General features: G+C 46.8%; 1 protein-coding gene across 5 annotated transcripts in view; it reads left to right on the top strand.

Moving 5' to 3' along the window:
• Positions 1-4,316: 4,316 nt before the first annotated feature.
• The window catches only part of LOC484343 (sialic acid-binding Ig-like lectin 10), a 48,730-nt gene continuing 37,154 nt past the window's right edge, over positions 4,317-15,892 (top strand). Inside the window, exons 1-9 of one of the 5 annotated variants that reach the window (XM_038528003.1) lie at positions 4,322-4,733; positions 4,817-5,176; positions 5,330-5,608; positions 5,808-5,855; positions 6,088-6,345; positions 6,428-6,712; positions 7,524-7,617; positions 7,956-8,034; positions 12,653-13,736. In XM_038528003.1, coding sequence (XP_038383931.1) covers positions 4,700-4,733; positions 4,817-5,176; positions 5,330-5,608; positions 5,808-5,855; positions 6,088-6,345; positions 6,428-6,712; positions 7,524-7,617; positions 7,956-8,034; positions 12,653-12,832 — 1,617 coding nt within the window. In that variant the 5' untranslated portion in view covers positions 4,322-4,699 and the 3' untranslated portion in view covers positions 12,833-13,736. Of the gene's footprint in view, positions 4,734-4,816; positions 5,177-5,329; positions 5,609-5,807; positions 5,856-6,087; positions 6,346-6,427; positions 6,713-7,523; positions 7,618-7,955; positions 8,035-12,652; positions 13,737-15,892 lie in introns of those variants that run through there. The other 4 variants (XM_038528004.1, XR_005354497.1, XM_038528005.1 and 1 more) reach the window with 4 other exon arrangements.

Consider the following 15,892-nt stretch of genomic DNA (forward strand, 5'->3'; position numbering starts at 1 on the left):
TATCAAAACCAAAAAGAGAGAACCTCTTCTGGGACCCAAGGACCTCAATTGCTCTCTGAGCATCAGGTTTTCCAAAATTCAGAAAAGAGGAAATACTTTAGGATAGAGAAATATGGGGACACCTGGCTGGCCCAGCCCGTGGAGCATGCAACTCTTAATCTCACAGTTGTGGGTTTAAGCCCCACATTGGGTGTAGAGATTACTTAAAAATAAAATCTTGGGATGCCTGGGTGGCTCAGTGGTTTAGCACCTGCCTTCTGCCCAGCGCATGATCCTGGGGTCCCGGGATCGAGTCCCACATCGGGCTCCCTTGGAGCCTGCTTCTCCTCTGCCTGTGGTTCTGCCTCCCTCTCGCTGTGTTTCTCATGAATAAATAAGTAAAATCTTTTTTAAAAATTAAAAAGTAGGGCAGCCCGGGTGGCTCAGCCGTTTAGCGCCACCTTCAGCCCGGGGCCTGATCCTGGAGACCTGGGATCGAGTCCCATGTCAGGCTCCCTGCATGGAGCCCGCTTCTCCCTCTGCCTGTGTCTTTGCCTCTCTCTTTCTCTCTCTCTCTCTCTCTCTCTCTCTCTCTCTCTCTCTCTCTCTCTCTCTCTCTCTCCCCCTCTGTGTCTCTCATGAATGAATAAGTAAATAAAAATCTTTTAAAAAATTAAAATTAAAATTAAAAAATAAAATCTTAAAAAAAAAAAGATAGAGAAATGTGGTTCCCAAATATGACACTGTCTCTGAATGTGACAAATAGCCAAGGATCCCCAGGACTGGACCCCAGAGATGGGAATATATCTCCTTATCTGGAGAGTGGGAGAGATGTACAGATCCCTGAAGCTAATAGAGGGAGAGACCTTGTAGAGGTTGTGCCTAGGATCATGGTCCAGGGTCTGAGTCTTTTCCTCCAGGGAAAAAGCTGACTTCTCCAGCTTGTACCAGATACCCTAAAACTGTACCTGTAGTACAGAATCATTTCAGAATCTAAAGAGCACTTTGCCAGGAGCTTGCATAAGAAGATGCTTCTTTCCTCCCTGGGCCCCAAGGCCCCCCGTCCCTTAGTACTCATCCATATCTTAAGTTCCCAAGATCATGATACCAGCACTATATATCAAGCAACATTTCTAGGAGGTGGTAGTTTTGTAGACAGAACCATCTGAGAGGTTTGGCCCTTGGTTAAAACCTGTATGTGATTTTTCCAGGCCTAATCACAGGCAAATATGAAGGCCTTCCTCAGAGGGAAAGTCTCAAGTGGGAAAGCTGCCCTCCCTGGTCTAGACTTGGTGACAGGAAGTTGCCCCTTTCAAGGACTCAGACCTCTCTGGCTGGTCATGCTCTTTGCATTTATCTGTATCCATAGGCCAGGTGCCTTCTTTCCTACCTCTCTTTATCTAAGGCCTTGGGCAGAGGTCTTCAGGCACCTCTACTGAGGTCTTCTTAAGGGAGGAGGAGGAGAAAAGCTTGAAAACATTTTCTCCACTCAGAACTCAGAACTTTTTCCACTCCTACACCTCTACTGAGGCCTTCTTATGGGAGGGGGAGGAGAAAAGCTTGAAGACATTTTATCCACTCAGAACTCAGAACTTTTTCCACTCCTACTTCCCCAACTCCACCCCTCGCAGTAATCTTCCCTCCACTGATGCTAACCCTGCTCCTTGGCTATAAATTCCCACTTTTCCTTTTATATTCAGAGTTGAGCCCAATCGTGCTCTCTCTTCTGCTGCCAAACCCCACTGAGGTGGCTCCTGTACCCTATTGTAATGGCCTTGGATATAGTCTTTACTGTTTCTTTCTTCTTTTTTTTTTTTTTAAAGTTTGAGGGTTTTATTTTTTTTAAGATTTTATTTATTTATTCATAGAGATGCAGAGAGAGAGAGAGAGAGAGAGAGAGAGAGAGAGGCAGAGACACAGGCAGAGGGAGAAGCAGGCTCCATGCAGAGAGCCTGACGTGGGACTCGATCCAGGGTCTCCAGATCATGCCCTGGGCTGCAGGCGGCGTAAACCGCTGCGCCACCGGGGCTGCCCTGTTTCTTTTTTTTTTAAATGATTTTATTTATTTATTCATGAGAAACACACACAGAGTGGCAGAGACATAGGCAGAGGGAGAAGCAGGCTCCTCGTGGGGAGCCTGATGCAGGACTCAATCCCAAGACCCTGGGATCACACCCTGAGCCGAAGGCAGATGCTCAATTCCTGAGCCACCCAAGTGTCCCAGTTTTTACCATTTCTTAATAAGTGTCATGAATAATTTTTCCCTTGACAGTTAGAATCATATTTTTTTAGCACCCAACCACCCTTCTCTTCTTTTTTTTTTTTTTTTACGATTTTATTTATTTATTTGAGAGAGAGAGAGAGAGAGAGAGAGAGAGAGAAGAGAACAAGCAGGGGAAGCAGCAGAGGCTCCATCCCGGGACCCTGAGATCATGACCTGAGCCAAAGGCAGATGCTTAACTGACTGAGCCACTAGGCGCCCTGCCAGCTGCCTTTCTGTGGGGAAAAGTGGAACAAGGGTGTTTTCTCCCCATTTAGACTCTTGTGCAATCTATCATCACAGTATGTAATTAAAGGCTTCATTGTTACTTTTATTTTGACTCAGTGTTGCTCAATTGCTTATTTAGACACTTGGGTTGGCTAAGCTCTTGACACCACCTGGCTCAATGTCTCCTACAGTTGTTGGTCAGGACACCTGTGTCCCTAAGGGCCTGTGTGACTTAAGGCCTGGCCAGAAGCCTGGCTTGAGGAAGGAGAAGAAAGCGTGACAGTCTCACTTCACCACCCTTCTGTGGATCCAAAGTGTTAGCCACCCCACCCCCACCCCGCCATTGAAATAGAGAATATTGTCATTCTCTGGTCCAAATATTCTAAGCAACTCGTTATTGGGTCCCATCCAAGGAGATGGCACAGGTAGGAAAAATTCTCTGGGGCAATGTTGGAAGTAGGGTTTCTGCTGCTCTGGACAGAAGTGGGGTCTCAGCTCAAATGAAAAAAGGCTGATGCTGCTGTTGAATGCCCCCTCTGCAGTCTGGCTGCTGCTGCCCCCTCCAGCTTCTTCTTGGCAAAACTCTCACCAGGGTCACCAAGAACCACCTTCTTCTGGTTCTTCCCTGGCCAGGCCATCTCAATCCCTCACCCCCATTCCCACAGTTAAGCTTGAGTGTGAGTGTGTGTGTGTGTGTGTGTGTCTGCAGCTCTGCCCAGCACTCCCCCACCCCCCCAACCCTCACTACCACCCCCCACCCACCGTGAATATACCTGCCCCTAGAGCCAACTCTGCTACCTTTCCCTTTCCCTTTCCCTTTCCCACCTTCTGCTCAGCCCAGCCCTGCACATTTACTACTCCTGGCCATGGCACCTCCAGCCCCCACGGCTAGAGTCTGGGTTCTAGGTGTCACTGTAATAATCTCTCCCCCACCCACTGCACCTCTCTTTAAGTTTCACTTCCTGAAAGTATCCTAAATCATTCTTTCTTCCATCACCAAGTCCGCTGTCTCCACGTGGGCTTGGTTCTTCCATTCTGCAAAGTCACAACAATTTCCTCCCTGACCTTTTGGCCTCCAGCCTCTCCCTTCCAGTTCTTCCCTACACTGACTTTACAGGGACCATGTTGATAATTATATGACCCTGCCTTTTTCCTGCTCAAGAACCTTCCATGACTCCCCATTACCTTCAGATAAAGCTCAAACTTGTCTGTTTTCCCCTAATGCTTGAGCTAGTTGAGGGTCAGGACTGATTCAAATCTGTCTTTTCTTTCTTTTTCTTTTTTTTTTTTAATGTTAGTTTGTGAATGAATGAATAAATGAAGTGAAGGCCTGTGTTGCATCCCCTGCCTCATCTGGACTCTTATCCCTCTGAAGCTATGTAGGCTATCCTGAGACCCATCCCTAGGAGTCTGCCTCCATGAAGATCCTGAGGCTGTGACTCTCCTGGGGGCTGGCCAGGTGGGATCGTAACAGCACTCCAACAGGTCTGAAGAGTTAATTTGCTTCAAACTTATGCACTACTTGCTTGCTGACTTAAGTCCGTTCATCTGTAGCAGAACTAGCTTTCTTCTTTCAGGTTTGCAGATCACTGGCCTTGAGAACCAGACTTTGCCAGAAGAGAAGGCCTGACTACATTCAAACAATGCTGTTGTGGATGCCACCAAGTCTGTCCAGGGTCATGTTCACGTATGACTAACCACCTGGCACCTGCTTCTCTTGCACACGGCTCCCTTCCCCTATGAGACATTAGTCTGCCATCTTCCCAGGTTGCCAGCTTCCTGAATAAAGCACTATCACTTGTCTCTCAAGTATTTATTTTTAAAATTTTTCCTTTAATTACAGTACACCAGGTGTACACAAATATTATTTTCAAGTGGCAAGCAGCCAAACCTGAAATCAGAGCAGGTTCAGGTCTCCAAGATAGACAACTGTGCATGAGCCCAGGATGCAGGACTTGGGGGGTCTCCTCTTTCCTTGCTGCCTTACCAGACCAAGACCTTTGCCTCCTCTGAGCCTCAGGACCCACCTGCTGCACACAGAAAGGGAACCAGAGTATTTCAAAGGTTAATCACAGTTGACTGTAGTTCTGAACTTCTCTATTCTAGGTTTGTGGCCTTTTGTTTCTACCACAGGCTTCCTGTCTAAGCGTTCTCTGCCCTCTCATATCCTGTGGCTTCCTTTCTCTGTCAGAGGGACTGCAGAAGGCAGACTGTCCCAGACATCACGGAGGGATGCTGCTGTGGTTGCAGCTCATGCTGTGTGGAGGTGAGTGAGCTGGGGGGGGGGGGGGGAATCCCACTTGGGGGAGGCGCTGTAACTCCAAAATAAGTTTTTCTTTCTCTCTCCAGGGCCTCTGGCTCAAGTTCTGAGCTACCAGCTGGAACTACAGGAGTCGGTGACAGTGCAGGAGGGCCTGTGTGTCCATGTGCCGTGCAAATTTTCCTACCCCTGGTTGGCTTTTATAGGCTCCCACATGTTTTGGTTCCAGAAAGGGGCAGATGTAGACCACGATCCTCCAGTGGCCACAAACATACCAAGCCAGAAGCTACATGAGAGGACCCAGGGCCGGTTCTTCCTCCGTGGGAACCCCCAGGCCCAGGACTGTTCCCTGGACATCATAGAAGTCAACATGGGGGACAGTGGAACTTACTTTTTTCAAATAGGGAAATATTCATATCTAGATAATATGCTTTCTCTAAATGTGACAGGTATGGTAGGGGCCTGGAGGAAGGCCCCAGGGTGTGGGCACCATAGATAGAAAATGAACATTCTGTTCCTCTTCGGGGTGGTGAGGGATGGCCAGGCACTGGGGCAGATGGCAAAACATTGAGGGGTCCCAACATCTTCTCTATCCTCACCAGCCCTGACTCACACACCTGACATCCTCATCCCGAGGACCCTAGAGTCCAGCCACCCCAGGAACCTGACCTGTTCTGTGCCCTGGGCCTGCGAGCAAGGCATGGCCCCCATCTTCTCCTGGACATCAGCTGCCCTCACCTCCCCGGGTCCCAGGACTCACCTCTCCTCGGTGCTCATCCTCAGCCCCCGGCCCCAGGACCACGGCACCAATCTAACCTGTCAAGTGTACTTCCCTGCAGCTGATGTGATGGTGGGAAGGACCATCCAGCTCAATGTCACCTGTGAGTATATGGGGCCAGGACACCTGTGATCCTGAGGGTGTAAAGCCAGGGCAGAGCTGGGCTAGAGCTTGACAGTGGGGTCTCAGTAGCTAAGCAGGATGAGAACCCCTTTACCTCCTTCCATGGCTCCTGGGGGGAAGCCCGAGCACCCACTCCTTCCTTGCCACCAAAGCCAAGGCCGGCTCATCCTTCTGTCCAGATGCTCCACAGAACACAGCTATCAGGATCTTCCAAGGAAACAGAACAGGTAGGAAAGAACCTCTTTCCTCCAGGGCTGGGGTGGAGCATGAGACACATACAAGAAGCCAGTCACTGAGTTCAGGCATGGGAAGAGCAGTGGAGAGAAGCCCCCACAAACCTCGACTCCCTGAAGTTAATGTTCACTCACCCACAACTTTCTTTGGTCAAATCCTCCTGCTGTGGGGCTCCTCTTTGGCAGATTTGCTGTCATATCCCTCTTTCTGCATCTCTCCCCAAAGTGCTGGAGACTCTGCAAAACACCTCATCCATTCTCATCCTGGAGGGCCAGGCTCTGCAACTGCTCTGTGCTGCTGACAGTAACCCCCCTGCGGAGCTGAGCTGGTTCCGGGGGTCCCCCGCCCTGAATGCCACCCCCATCTACAGAAGTCCCATCCTGGACCTGCCTCAAGTAGGAACTGCAGAGGAAGGAGACTTCACCTGCCGAGCTCAGAACTCGCTGGGCTCCCAGCACGTCTCCCTGCACCTCTCTGTGGCCTGTGAGTGTGGCGACCTCTGCGGGCAGGACACCGGGGCCTGGGGAGCAGGGGCAGCGCTGACCCCTTCTCCTCCCTCCCCCAGACCCCCCGCGGCCGCTCAGCCCCTCCTGCTCCTGGGAGGGCGAGGCGCTGCAGTGCACCTGCTCCTCCCACGCGCGCCCGGCCCCCACCCTGCGCTGGCGCCTGGGGGAGGGGCTGCTGGAGCGGAACCACAGCAATGCCTCCTTGACTGTCACCTCCAGCTCTGAGGGGCCCTGGGCCAACAGTTCCCTGAGCCTCCGTGGGCCGCTGGGCTCTGGCCTCAGACTCAGCTGCGAGGCCTGGAATGCGCACGGGAAACAGAGCGCCGCCGTCCTGCTGCTGCCAGGTCTGAGGTCTATTGGGGGTTGATGCCTGGAGGAAGAGACCTTGCTCTTTTATTAATTTTATAGGGATGCGGCAACATAGTACCTTGTACCTTAAACCGGGCAGCTTAAACAATGGAGATTTACTGTCTTCCAGTTCTGGAGGCTGGAAGCCTAGGATCAAGGTGTCTGCAGATCAGTTCCTTCCGAGGCTGTGAGAATGTTTTCCAGCCTGTCCCCTAGCTCCTGGTGTTTGCTGGCAATCTTTGGTGTTCCTTGGCTTGTGGAATCAATCTCTGCCTTCATGTTTACATGGCATCCTCCCGTGTATGTCTGTGTCCAAATATCCCCATTTCATGAGGACACCTGTCATATTGGGTTATGGCCCACCCTAATGATCCCATTTTAACTTGATTACCTTTGTAAAGACCCTGTTTCCAAATAAGGCCACACACTAAGATGCTAGGGATGGAGGGGTGTCGCAGAGGGCTAGGACTTCAGCATATGAATTTGGTGAGGGATGCAGTTCAGCCCATAACAGCCCCCAGAGAGATGCGACTGGCAGGAGAAACACCAAGGCCTCAAATGGAGCAGCTGAAGGCCTAACATCCTCAGTCCTGAGGCCAATGGAAGAGGCTGGTCCAGCGTTCACAGGGCAATGGAATGCCATGTCACTGAGTCCTAAAAGGGGAGTGGGTATACTAGTGGCACACACTGAGAGAGAGAGAGAGAGAGAGAAGTGGCCAGTTGGAACATGCCATGTGTTGAAGCTGCAACTTACATATAACTCAATTTTTTTTTAACTCAAAAATTTTTTAAACTCAAATTCTGTAGGTAAATCAGAACCCAGGACTAGTGGGGTCCTGGGAGCAGTTGGGGGAGCTGGCAGCATGGCCCTGCTTTTTCTTTGCCTTTGCCTCATCTTCAGGTGAGAGTGGGTCCAGGTATGGAGGGAGAGGCCTGGAGTGGAAAGGGGATAGGGTTGTGGAATCTCAGAGAGCCTGAGCTAGAGCAACCTGGACTGGTTAGAAATCCGGGAGCCAGGGAAGGAGGCTGAGTGGCGGTGTGAATCAGCCAATACCCAACTGGGCCAAGCCTGGGGTCTCTTCCCAGGCCCTGGTCCAGGTTTTGGATTAGGAGGAGCACCTGGAGACTGGACCCACCTCTTACCTCATTCTATGCTCTTCATGGGTTGCAGGGGATGGTCTCCCTACTGCATACCCCAAATAACCAAGCTGAAAGGCCCGGGGCTGTTCTCTTACTTAGAGTGAAGACCCGCAGGAAGAAAGCAGCCCAGCCAGTGCAAAGCATGGATATGAGCCCAGATGACAGCTCAGACTCTGGGGTGAGTGACAGGCTGTGAGGTCCTATCCAGTATATGCCTTTTGGAAGTCACCCCCAGCAAGGGCACTTGAGCATTTGCCTATTAACATCCAATACTCCCTGGAGTTACACATGTGGTTATTGGTTATTTTAAATTAATTCAACTGCTCTAATACTTCTGCTTTTTTTTTAAAGATTTATTTATTTATTTATTTATTTATTTATTTATTTATTTATTTATTTATTTGAGAAAGAGAGACAGCAGAGCAGGGGGGAAGGGTAAAGGGAGAAGCAGACTCCCCGAGGAGTATGGAGCCCAGCGCAGGACTCCATCCCAAGACTCCGGGATCACAACCTGAGCTGACAGCACATGCTCCACCAACTGAGCCACCCAGGCACCCAATACTTCTGCTTCTGATGGAATATGTATATAGCCCAGTTGCTTGTTAGGGGTATTTATGCCTCCTATGTCGGAATATTACATTCCCTTGGAATATTAGCCTTTTCTTGTGGCGTTGATTACCAGAAGTATAATGGCCCAAACATAGTCTGTGTCAGACCACTGAGTACAAGGGAAGTGGTGGACTCCAGCCCTAGGGTAGAGAGACTGGGGCACCCCAAAGTCACAACTCATCACTTCCCCTTTGCATTTTTCAAATCTACTGTTGTGCTTCTTTCTTTATTTATTTCAATTCAATTTAATTAGCATATAATGTATTATTAGTTTTAGAGGTAGAGTTCAGTGATTCATCAGTTGCATATAACACCTAGTGCTCATTACATCACGTGTCCTCCTTCATGTCCATCACCCGTTTACCCTGTCCCCCCATCCTCACCCCTCCAGCAACCTTCAGTTTGTTTCCTAAAGTTTACCATCTCTTATGGGTTGCCTCCCTCTCATTTTTGTCTTATTTTATTTTTCCTTCCCTTCCCCTATGTTCATCTATTTTGTTTCTTAAAATCCACATAATGAGTGAAATAATATAGTATTCATCTTTCTCTAACTTATTTCACTTAGCATAATACTCTCTAGTTCCATCCATGTCATTGCAAATCACAAGATTTCATTCTCTTTGGTGGCTGAGTAATATTCCAGTGTGTGTGTGTGTGTGTGTGTGTGTGTGTGTGTGTGTGTACATATACCATATCTTTATCCATTCATCTGTTCATGGACATCTGGGCTTCCTTCGATAGTTTGGCTATTGTGGACATTGCTGCTATAAGCATTGGGATGCAGGTGTCCCTTCAAATCACTATGTCTGTATCTGTGGGGTAAATCCCTAGTAGTGCAATTGCTGGGCCACAGGGTAGTTCTATTTTTAACTTCTTGAGGAACTTCCATACTGTTTTCCAAGGTGGCTGCACCAGTTTGCACTCCCACCAGCAGTGTGAGAAGGTTCACCTTTCTCTGCATCCTCACCAACATCCATTGTTTCCTGAGTTGTTAATTTTAGCCATTCTGACTGTTACAAAGTGGTATCTCATTGTGGCTTTGATTTGTATTTCCCTGATGGCTACTACTGTGTTTATTTAATATCAACTTTATTGAGGTATACCTTATGTATAATAACGCACCCATTTTAAGTATGCAGTGAAATGAACTTTGACAGATGTGTTCACCCTATGCCCATGTCCCCAATCAAGATGTGAAACATTCCCATCATGTCCCCAAATTCCTTTGTTCCCTTGCCCAGTTAGCTTGACCTTTCCAGCAATCACTGATTTCTATCACTATGGATTAATCTTGTCCCTTCTGGGACTTAATATAAATAGAATCATGTAATATTTACTCTATTTTTCTGGTTTCTATCACTTCATTAAAAGATGTAAAAATCCTAAACATGTATGCCTTCAGTGACAGAACATCATTCATCAAAATAAATATATGAAAACTGACAGAACAGCAAGGAGAACATATTGGCAATTAGAGTTGATTATTCCTAAAACTTTTCTCTCAGTAACTGGTAGAACGAGTACACACAAAATCACTTTTAAAGTTTAATTTGTGTAATTCTCTCTCTTCTTTCTCCTTGGTTAACCTTGGGAAATGAAACTCTTAATGTGCCCTAAATCCCCATCTTGTCAGGAATCAGGAAATACATCTTCAATTTCCTTACCTTCAAATTCTTGGTATTTCTTTTTTATGATAGTCACACACACAGAGAGAGAGAGAGAGAGAGAGAGAGAGAGGCAGAGACACAGGCAGAGGGAGAAGCAGGCTCCATGCACAGCAGATTCGATCCCGGGTCTCCAGGATCGCGCCCTGGGCCAAAGGCAGGCGCCAAACCGCTGCGCCACCCAGGGATCCCTTCTTTTTTATTTTAAGTGAATGTCTTTTGCAGTCAGTATAGTATGGGGGCTCAAAACATGTACTCCAGAGCTAGACTGTGTTCAAATTCCATCTTTAAAAAAAAAAAAAAAAAGGGCAGCCCCGGTGGCACAGCGGTTTAGCGCCGCCTGCAGCTCAGGGTGTGATCCTGGAGACCCTGGATCGAGTCCCACGTCAGGCTCTCTTCATGGAGCCTGCTTCTCCCTCTGCCTGTGTCTGCCTCTCTCTCTCTCTCTCTGTCTCTATGAATAAATAAATAAAATATTAAAAAAAAAAATTCCGTCTTTCCCTACTGACAAGCTGGGAAACCTTGGACAAGTGATGCACCCTCTCTGACCTCTGTTTATTTTGGTGACATTGGAATATTACGAGTACATACAGTATCATACAGTAGTTATGAGAAGTGTGTAACACAGTAGCTGGCATGGAATATGCACAGAACTCGTTACTACATCTGAAATCATTCCCACCTCTAGCAGGTGAGTCCCAAGGGTGGTTTGTTGTTGCTATTATTTTATTCCCTGTTATATCTCTCAGGCCAGAGAAATATCTAGCCATTTCCTTTTTTTTTTTTTATTTTTTTTTATTTTTTAGCCATTTCCTCTTAATCTGAGAACACCTCACCTCTTTCAGCAACTGTGTGAGGGATTCTTGTTTCATACTTCCATAGCCTGAGGATGTTGTGGGTATGGAGCAGACGTGGGAAAGGGTGTCTGGTTGCCATCTTGACTGCAAACGTGACCTCTGCTCTGTCTTCTAGTGCCTGTCCAGAAAAAGGATATACCACCCCTGCCCTGCTTTATTTTATTTTATTTTTAAAGATTTTACCCAGTGGGACGTGGGTGGCTCAGTGGTTGAGTGTCTGCCTTTGAGTGGGGCGTGATCCCAAAGTCCCGGGATCAAGTCCCACATTGGGCTTCCTGCATGGAGCCTGCTTCTGTCTCTGCTTATGTCTCTGCCTCCCTCTCTCTGTGTCTCTCATGAATAAATAAATAAAATCTTTAAAAAAAGATTTTATCCATTTATTTAACAGAGAAAGAGAGAGAACAAGCGGGAGGAGGGGCAGAGGGAGAAGGAGAAGCATACCCCCACTGAGCAGGGAGCCCGACTCGGGGCTCCATCCCAGGACCCTGGGATCATGACCTGAGCCAAAGGCAGTTGCTTAACCAACTGAGCCACCCAGGCCCCCAGTTGCCCTGCTTTAGATTCAAAATATCTCCTATAAAAATGTAGAACTTTGGATGTATTTGTCTTCTATTTGTTTAGTAACTACCTCTCCTAGAAAACCATAAGCTACATGGTCTCAGGAACTGTACCTGCTTTTTTGTTTGTTTGTTTGTTTTAAAGATTTTATTTATTTATTCATGATAGTCACAGAGAGAGAGAGAGAGAGAGAGAGAGGCAGAGACACAGGCAGAGAGAGAAGCGGGCTCCATGCAGGGAGCCCGATGTGGAATTCGATCCCGGGTCTCCAGGATCGCGCCCTGGGCCAAAGGCAGGCGCCAAACCGCTGCGCCACCCAGGGATCCCTGTACCTGCTTTATTCGTCACTCTAGACAGCACCCTGAACACTGCCCGGATAAAGGATGGTGCTATAGTTAGAAAGAATTAGTTTTGAGTCCTGGCTCAATCGTGCATTTATAACAGTTGCATGTCTTTTTTTTTTTTTTTTTTAAGTAGGTTCCATACCCCGTATGGAGTCCAATGTGGAGCTTGAACTCACGACCCTGAGATCAAGACCTGAGCTGAGATCAACAGTCAGATGCTTAACCTGACTGAGCCACCCAGGTGCCCCTGTATAGATAGATGTGTGTCTTTAGGGCAATGTATATAATCTCTCTTAGCCTTAATTTTATTATTTGTGTAATGAATATGATAATAATACCCTCTCCCAGCCTTTTTCTTTTTTTTTTTTTAAGAATGTAATGCAATTAATATAAACACTGACTAAGGAGCACCTGGGTGGCTCAGTGGTTGAGCATCTGTCTTAGCTCAGGTCGTGATCCCAGGGTCCTGGGATTGAGTCCCACATCGGACTCCCTGCAGGGAGCCTGCTTCTCCCTCTGTCTGTGTCTTTGCCTCTCTCTCTCTGTGTCTCTCATGAATAAATAAATAAAATATTAAAAAAAAACACACAAAACACTAAGGGCTAGCCAATCTTAGTTATTAAACATTTAAAAATAAATGAATGGGTAAGTGATAAAAATCCTGTCTTGATAAAAATATGTCTTGATCCCCTTCTGGTCCTTGACTGCTTTCCCCCAGGCCCTATATTAACCAGCTCTGAGGTCCTCCTCTTCCTTCCACTCAGGCACATCAGGACCAGTCCTGGATGGACTTCCCTGAAGACCACCCAGCTCCTGCTGAGGCTAGCCCCATTTCAAGAGAGGAACAGGAGCTTCACTATGCTTTCCTCCAATTTCCCAAGCTGAAGCCTCGGGAACAGGAAAGCATCAACACTGAGTACTCAGAGATCAAGACACACAAATGAGGAACTATTTTTCTCATAGTTCTGGAGGCTGGAAGTCTGAGATCAATGTGTCAGCAGAGGTCTCTCTCCTTGGCTTGTATTTGGCCATCTTCTCTCTGTGTCTTCACCTGGTCTTCCCTCTGTGTGAGTCTGTATCCTAATTTCTTCTTCTAATAAGGACACCAGATGTACTGGATTAGGGCCCACCCTAGTGACTTCATTCTAACTGAAATTTAAAGACCCTATCTCCTACAGTCTCATTCTAAGGTACTGGAGATTAGGACTTCCAATGTATTGTTAATCTTATGATTTTTCAGCCAATAATGCTCAGCCTTGACTATTTTAAAATTAATGGTTTTCTTGGCAATGGTTTGAATCTCCCAGTATGTGTGGAAAACCACAGGAATTGTGTTCAAAAGAACTGAGCTCAAAACCATCTATGCCATGGATTGAGAAATTAGGGAAGTCATCCTTATCCAGCCAGATGATCGCAGAAGATGGATGAGAGGTTACAAATAAAACAGATAAGTTCTGACACAAATGTTTTTGGGAACTCTGAACACATGGTATGTGTCAAGACTTCTGTTAGCTGCTTTAACAGAAAGTTTCTGCTAATGATTTCTCTGAAAGCTTGGAGGGGACAATCCCAGAGGCCACACAACTTTCCCGCCAGGATCAAGGCAAGGATGGCTGCCCTTACTACTTCTATTACACAGTATTTTGTAGATCCTTTCCAGTGCAATAAATGCAGGAAATAGAAATAAGAGTTATCCAGATCATAAAGTAAGAAGCAAAGCAGTTTTGGGGTACCTGGGTGGCTCCATCAGTTAAGCGTCTGCCTTCAGCTCAGGTCATGATCTCCAGGTCCTGGGATGGAGCCCTGAGTCCGGCTCCCAGCTTTGCAGTCTGCTTCTCCCTCTCCCTTTGCCTGCCCCACCTATATTCCCCTTCATGTTCTCTCTCTCTGTATCTCTCAAATAAATGAATAAAATATTTTTCTTAAAAAAATAAACAAAACAGTCTTTTTTTTCACAGATGTTATGGTTGTGCACATAGAAAATCTAAAGTTATCCACAAAAGAGGTACTAAAATCAATAAGAGAGTTCAGCAAGGTATTAAGATACTAGCTCAAATTATAAAATTTCTTTGCAATTCTATGTATTGGCCAAGGGCAATTAGGAATTCAATATTTTTTAAAGATGCAACTTATGGCAACATGAAAATATAAACTAACTTAGATGAAATCTATGCAAGTCCTGTACGTTGAAAAAAATGTTGCCGAAAGAAATGAATGAAGACCTAAATAAATGGAGATATATAACATGTTCATTGGTTGGAAGATTCAGTGTTGCTGGGTGTAGATTTTCCCAAATGGATTGATAAGTTCAATGTAATTTCAAATTCTCAGTGAGAGCTTTTATTTAGAGGCCCCAGGACCCACCTCTCCTTGGTGCTTACCCTCACCCCACAGCCCCAGGACCATGGCATGCCCCTCACCTGTCAGGTGAACTTGCCTGGGGCTGGAGTGACTACGATGAGGACCATCCATCTCAACATGTCTGTAAGAGCCAGGCCAGGACCTCCCCACTCCAGGTCTCTGATAGGGTCCTGAGGGCAGTGGGGTGGGGGGCCAGGGGCTAGGACACTGGATGCTGGTCCCAAAATCTGGGCTGAGAGGGGTCAGGAGGACACCTGTCTCCACCTTTTCCCCATTTATGCAGCTCATGGGGACAGAGGGCCAATGTCCACCAGCCCTATCCATTTACATGAATCCACCATGTCTTTCTGTTCCAGACTCTCCACAGAGTTTGATGATAACTTCTCCCAAGGAAATGGCACATGTAGTTTGGAGCCTCCTCCTGGGGTGTGGGGAGTGAGGGCAGGGCCGGAACCCCCCTGTGGGTGAACCCAGTGGTCCTCCCCCTTCCCAATCCCCATGGCCCTGTGAGCAGTTGTCCCCCTCAGCCTCCCCTTCCCCCACTTCCCCCCCCCCCGCCCCATTATCAGGAGAACAAGGAGAACAGCAGATCTGCCCCTTATCATGCATCTCCTGATGACTCCTCCTGCCCTTTTATTTTTCCTAAAAACTGCTTATTTAGGTACTTCTAAACAGGTAATATATTCACATGGACAAACATTCAGAATGCACAGCAGTCTACCTGTGGTGGTAGTCCTCAGACACCCAGTCCCCTCCCGGGAAGTGACTGGTGTCCAAAGGCTGCTCTGAGCCTTGGTGTGTTCCCCTAGAGGGGTCCTATGCTATCAGTAGTACAGAGTGTCCACCTTCTTCTCTGTGACTGTGCACTGTTCCTTCCCACGGATGGATTCTGCTTCTGTGTGCATTTTCTTCTAATGGAAAATCATGGAATTCATTTTATTTTAATTGAAATGCTGCAATCAAGACTCTTGTACCTAGTTTCTGATGTTTGTGTTTATGCCTTTGGGATAAATTCCTAAAAATTAAGTACCTGGGTCATGTGTTCTATTTTTTTATTGGGATGTAATTGACACATAACAATAAATCAGTTTCAGGTATATAATGAAATGATTAGATATTTGTAGATATTGCAAAATGATCACCACAGTAATCTAGTTAACATCATCATACATAGTCACAAAATTCTTTTCTTGCTTTGAGGGCTTTAAGATCTGTTCTCTTTTTTTTTTAAGATTTTATTTATTTATTCATGAGAGACACACACAGAGAGAGGGGCAGAGACACAGGCAGAGGGAGAAGCAGGCTCCATGCAGGGAGCCCGATGTGGGACTCGATCCTGGGACCCCAGGATCACACCCTGAGCCAAAGGCAGCTGCTCAACCGCTGAGCCAGCCAGACGTCCCATAAGATCTGTTCTCTTAGCAACTTTCAAATATGCAACACAGTATTGTTAACTATAGTCACCTTGTTGTACATTATATCCCTGGGACTTACTTATTTTATAACTGGAAGTTTATATTTTTTGACCTCCTTCACCCATTTTGCCCACCACCCTCCTACATCTGTTTCTGGTAACCACCAATCTGTTCTTTATATCTATGAACTTGATTTTGTCTTTCTTTTTTTTCTTCCTTTCTTTCTCT

The sequence above is a fragment of the Canis lupus genome, chromosome 1 (assembly GCF_011100685.1).
Source record: "Canis lupus familiaris isolate Mischka breed German Shepherd chromosome 1, alternate assembly UU_Cfam_GSD_1.0, whole genome shotgun sequence".
NCBI classification, from domain to species: domain Eukaryota; kingdom Metazoa; phylum Chordata; class Mammalia; order Carnivora; family Canidae; genus Canis; species Canis lupus.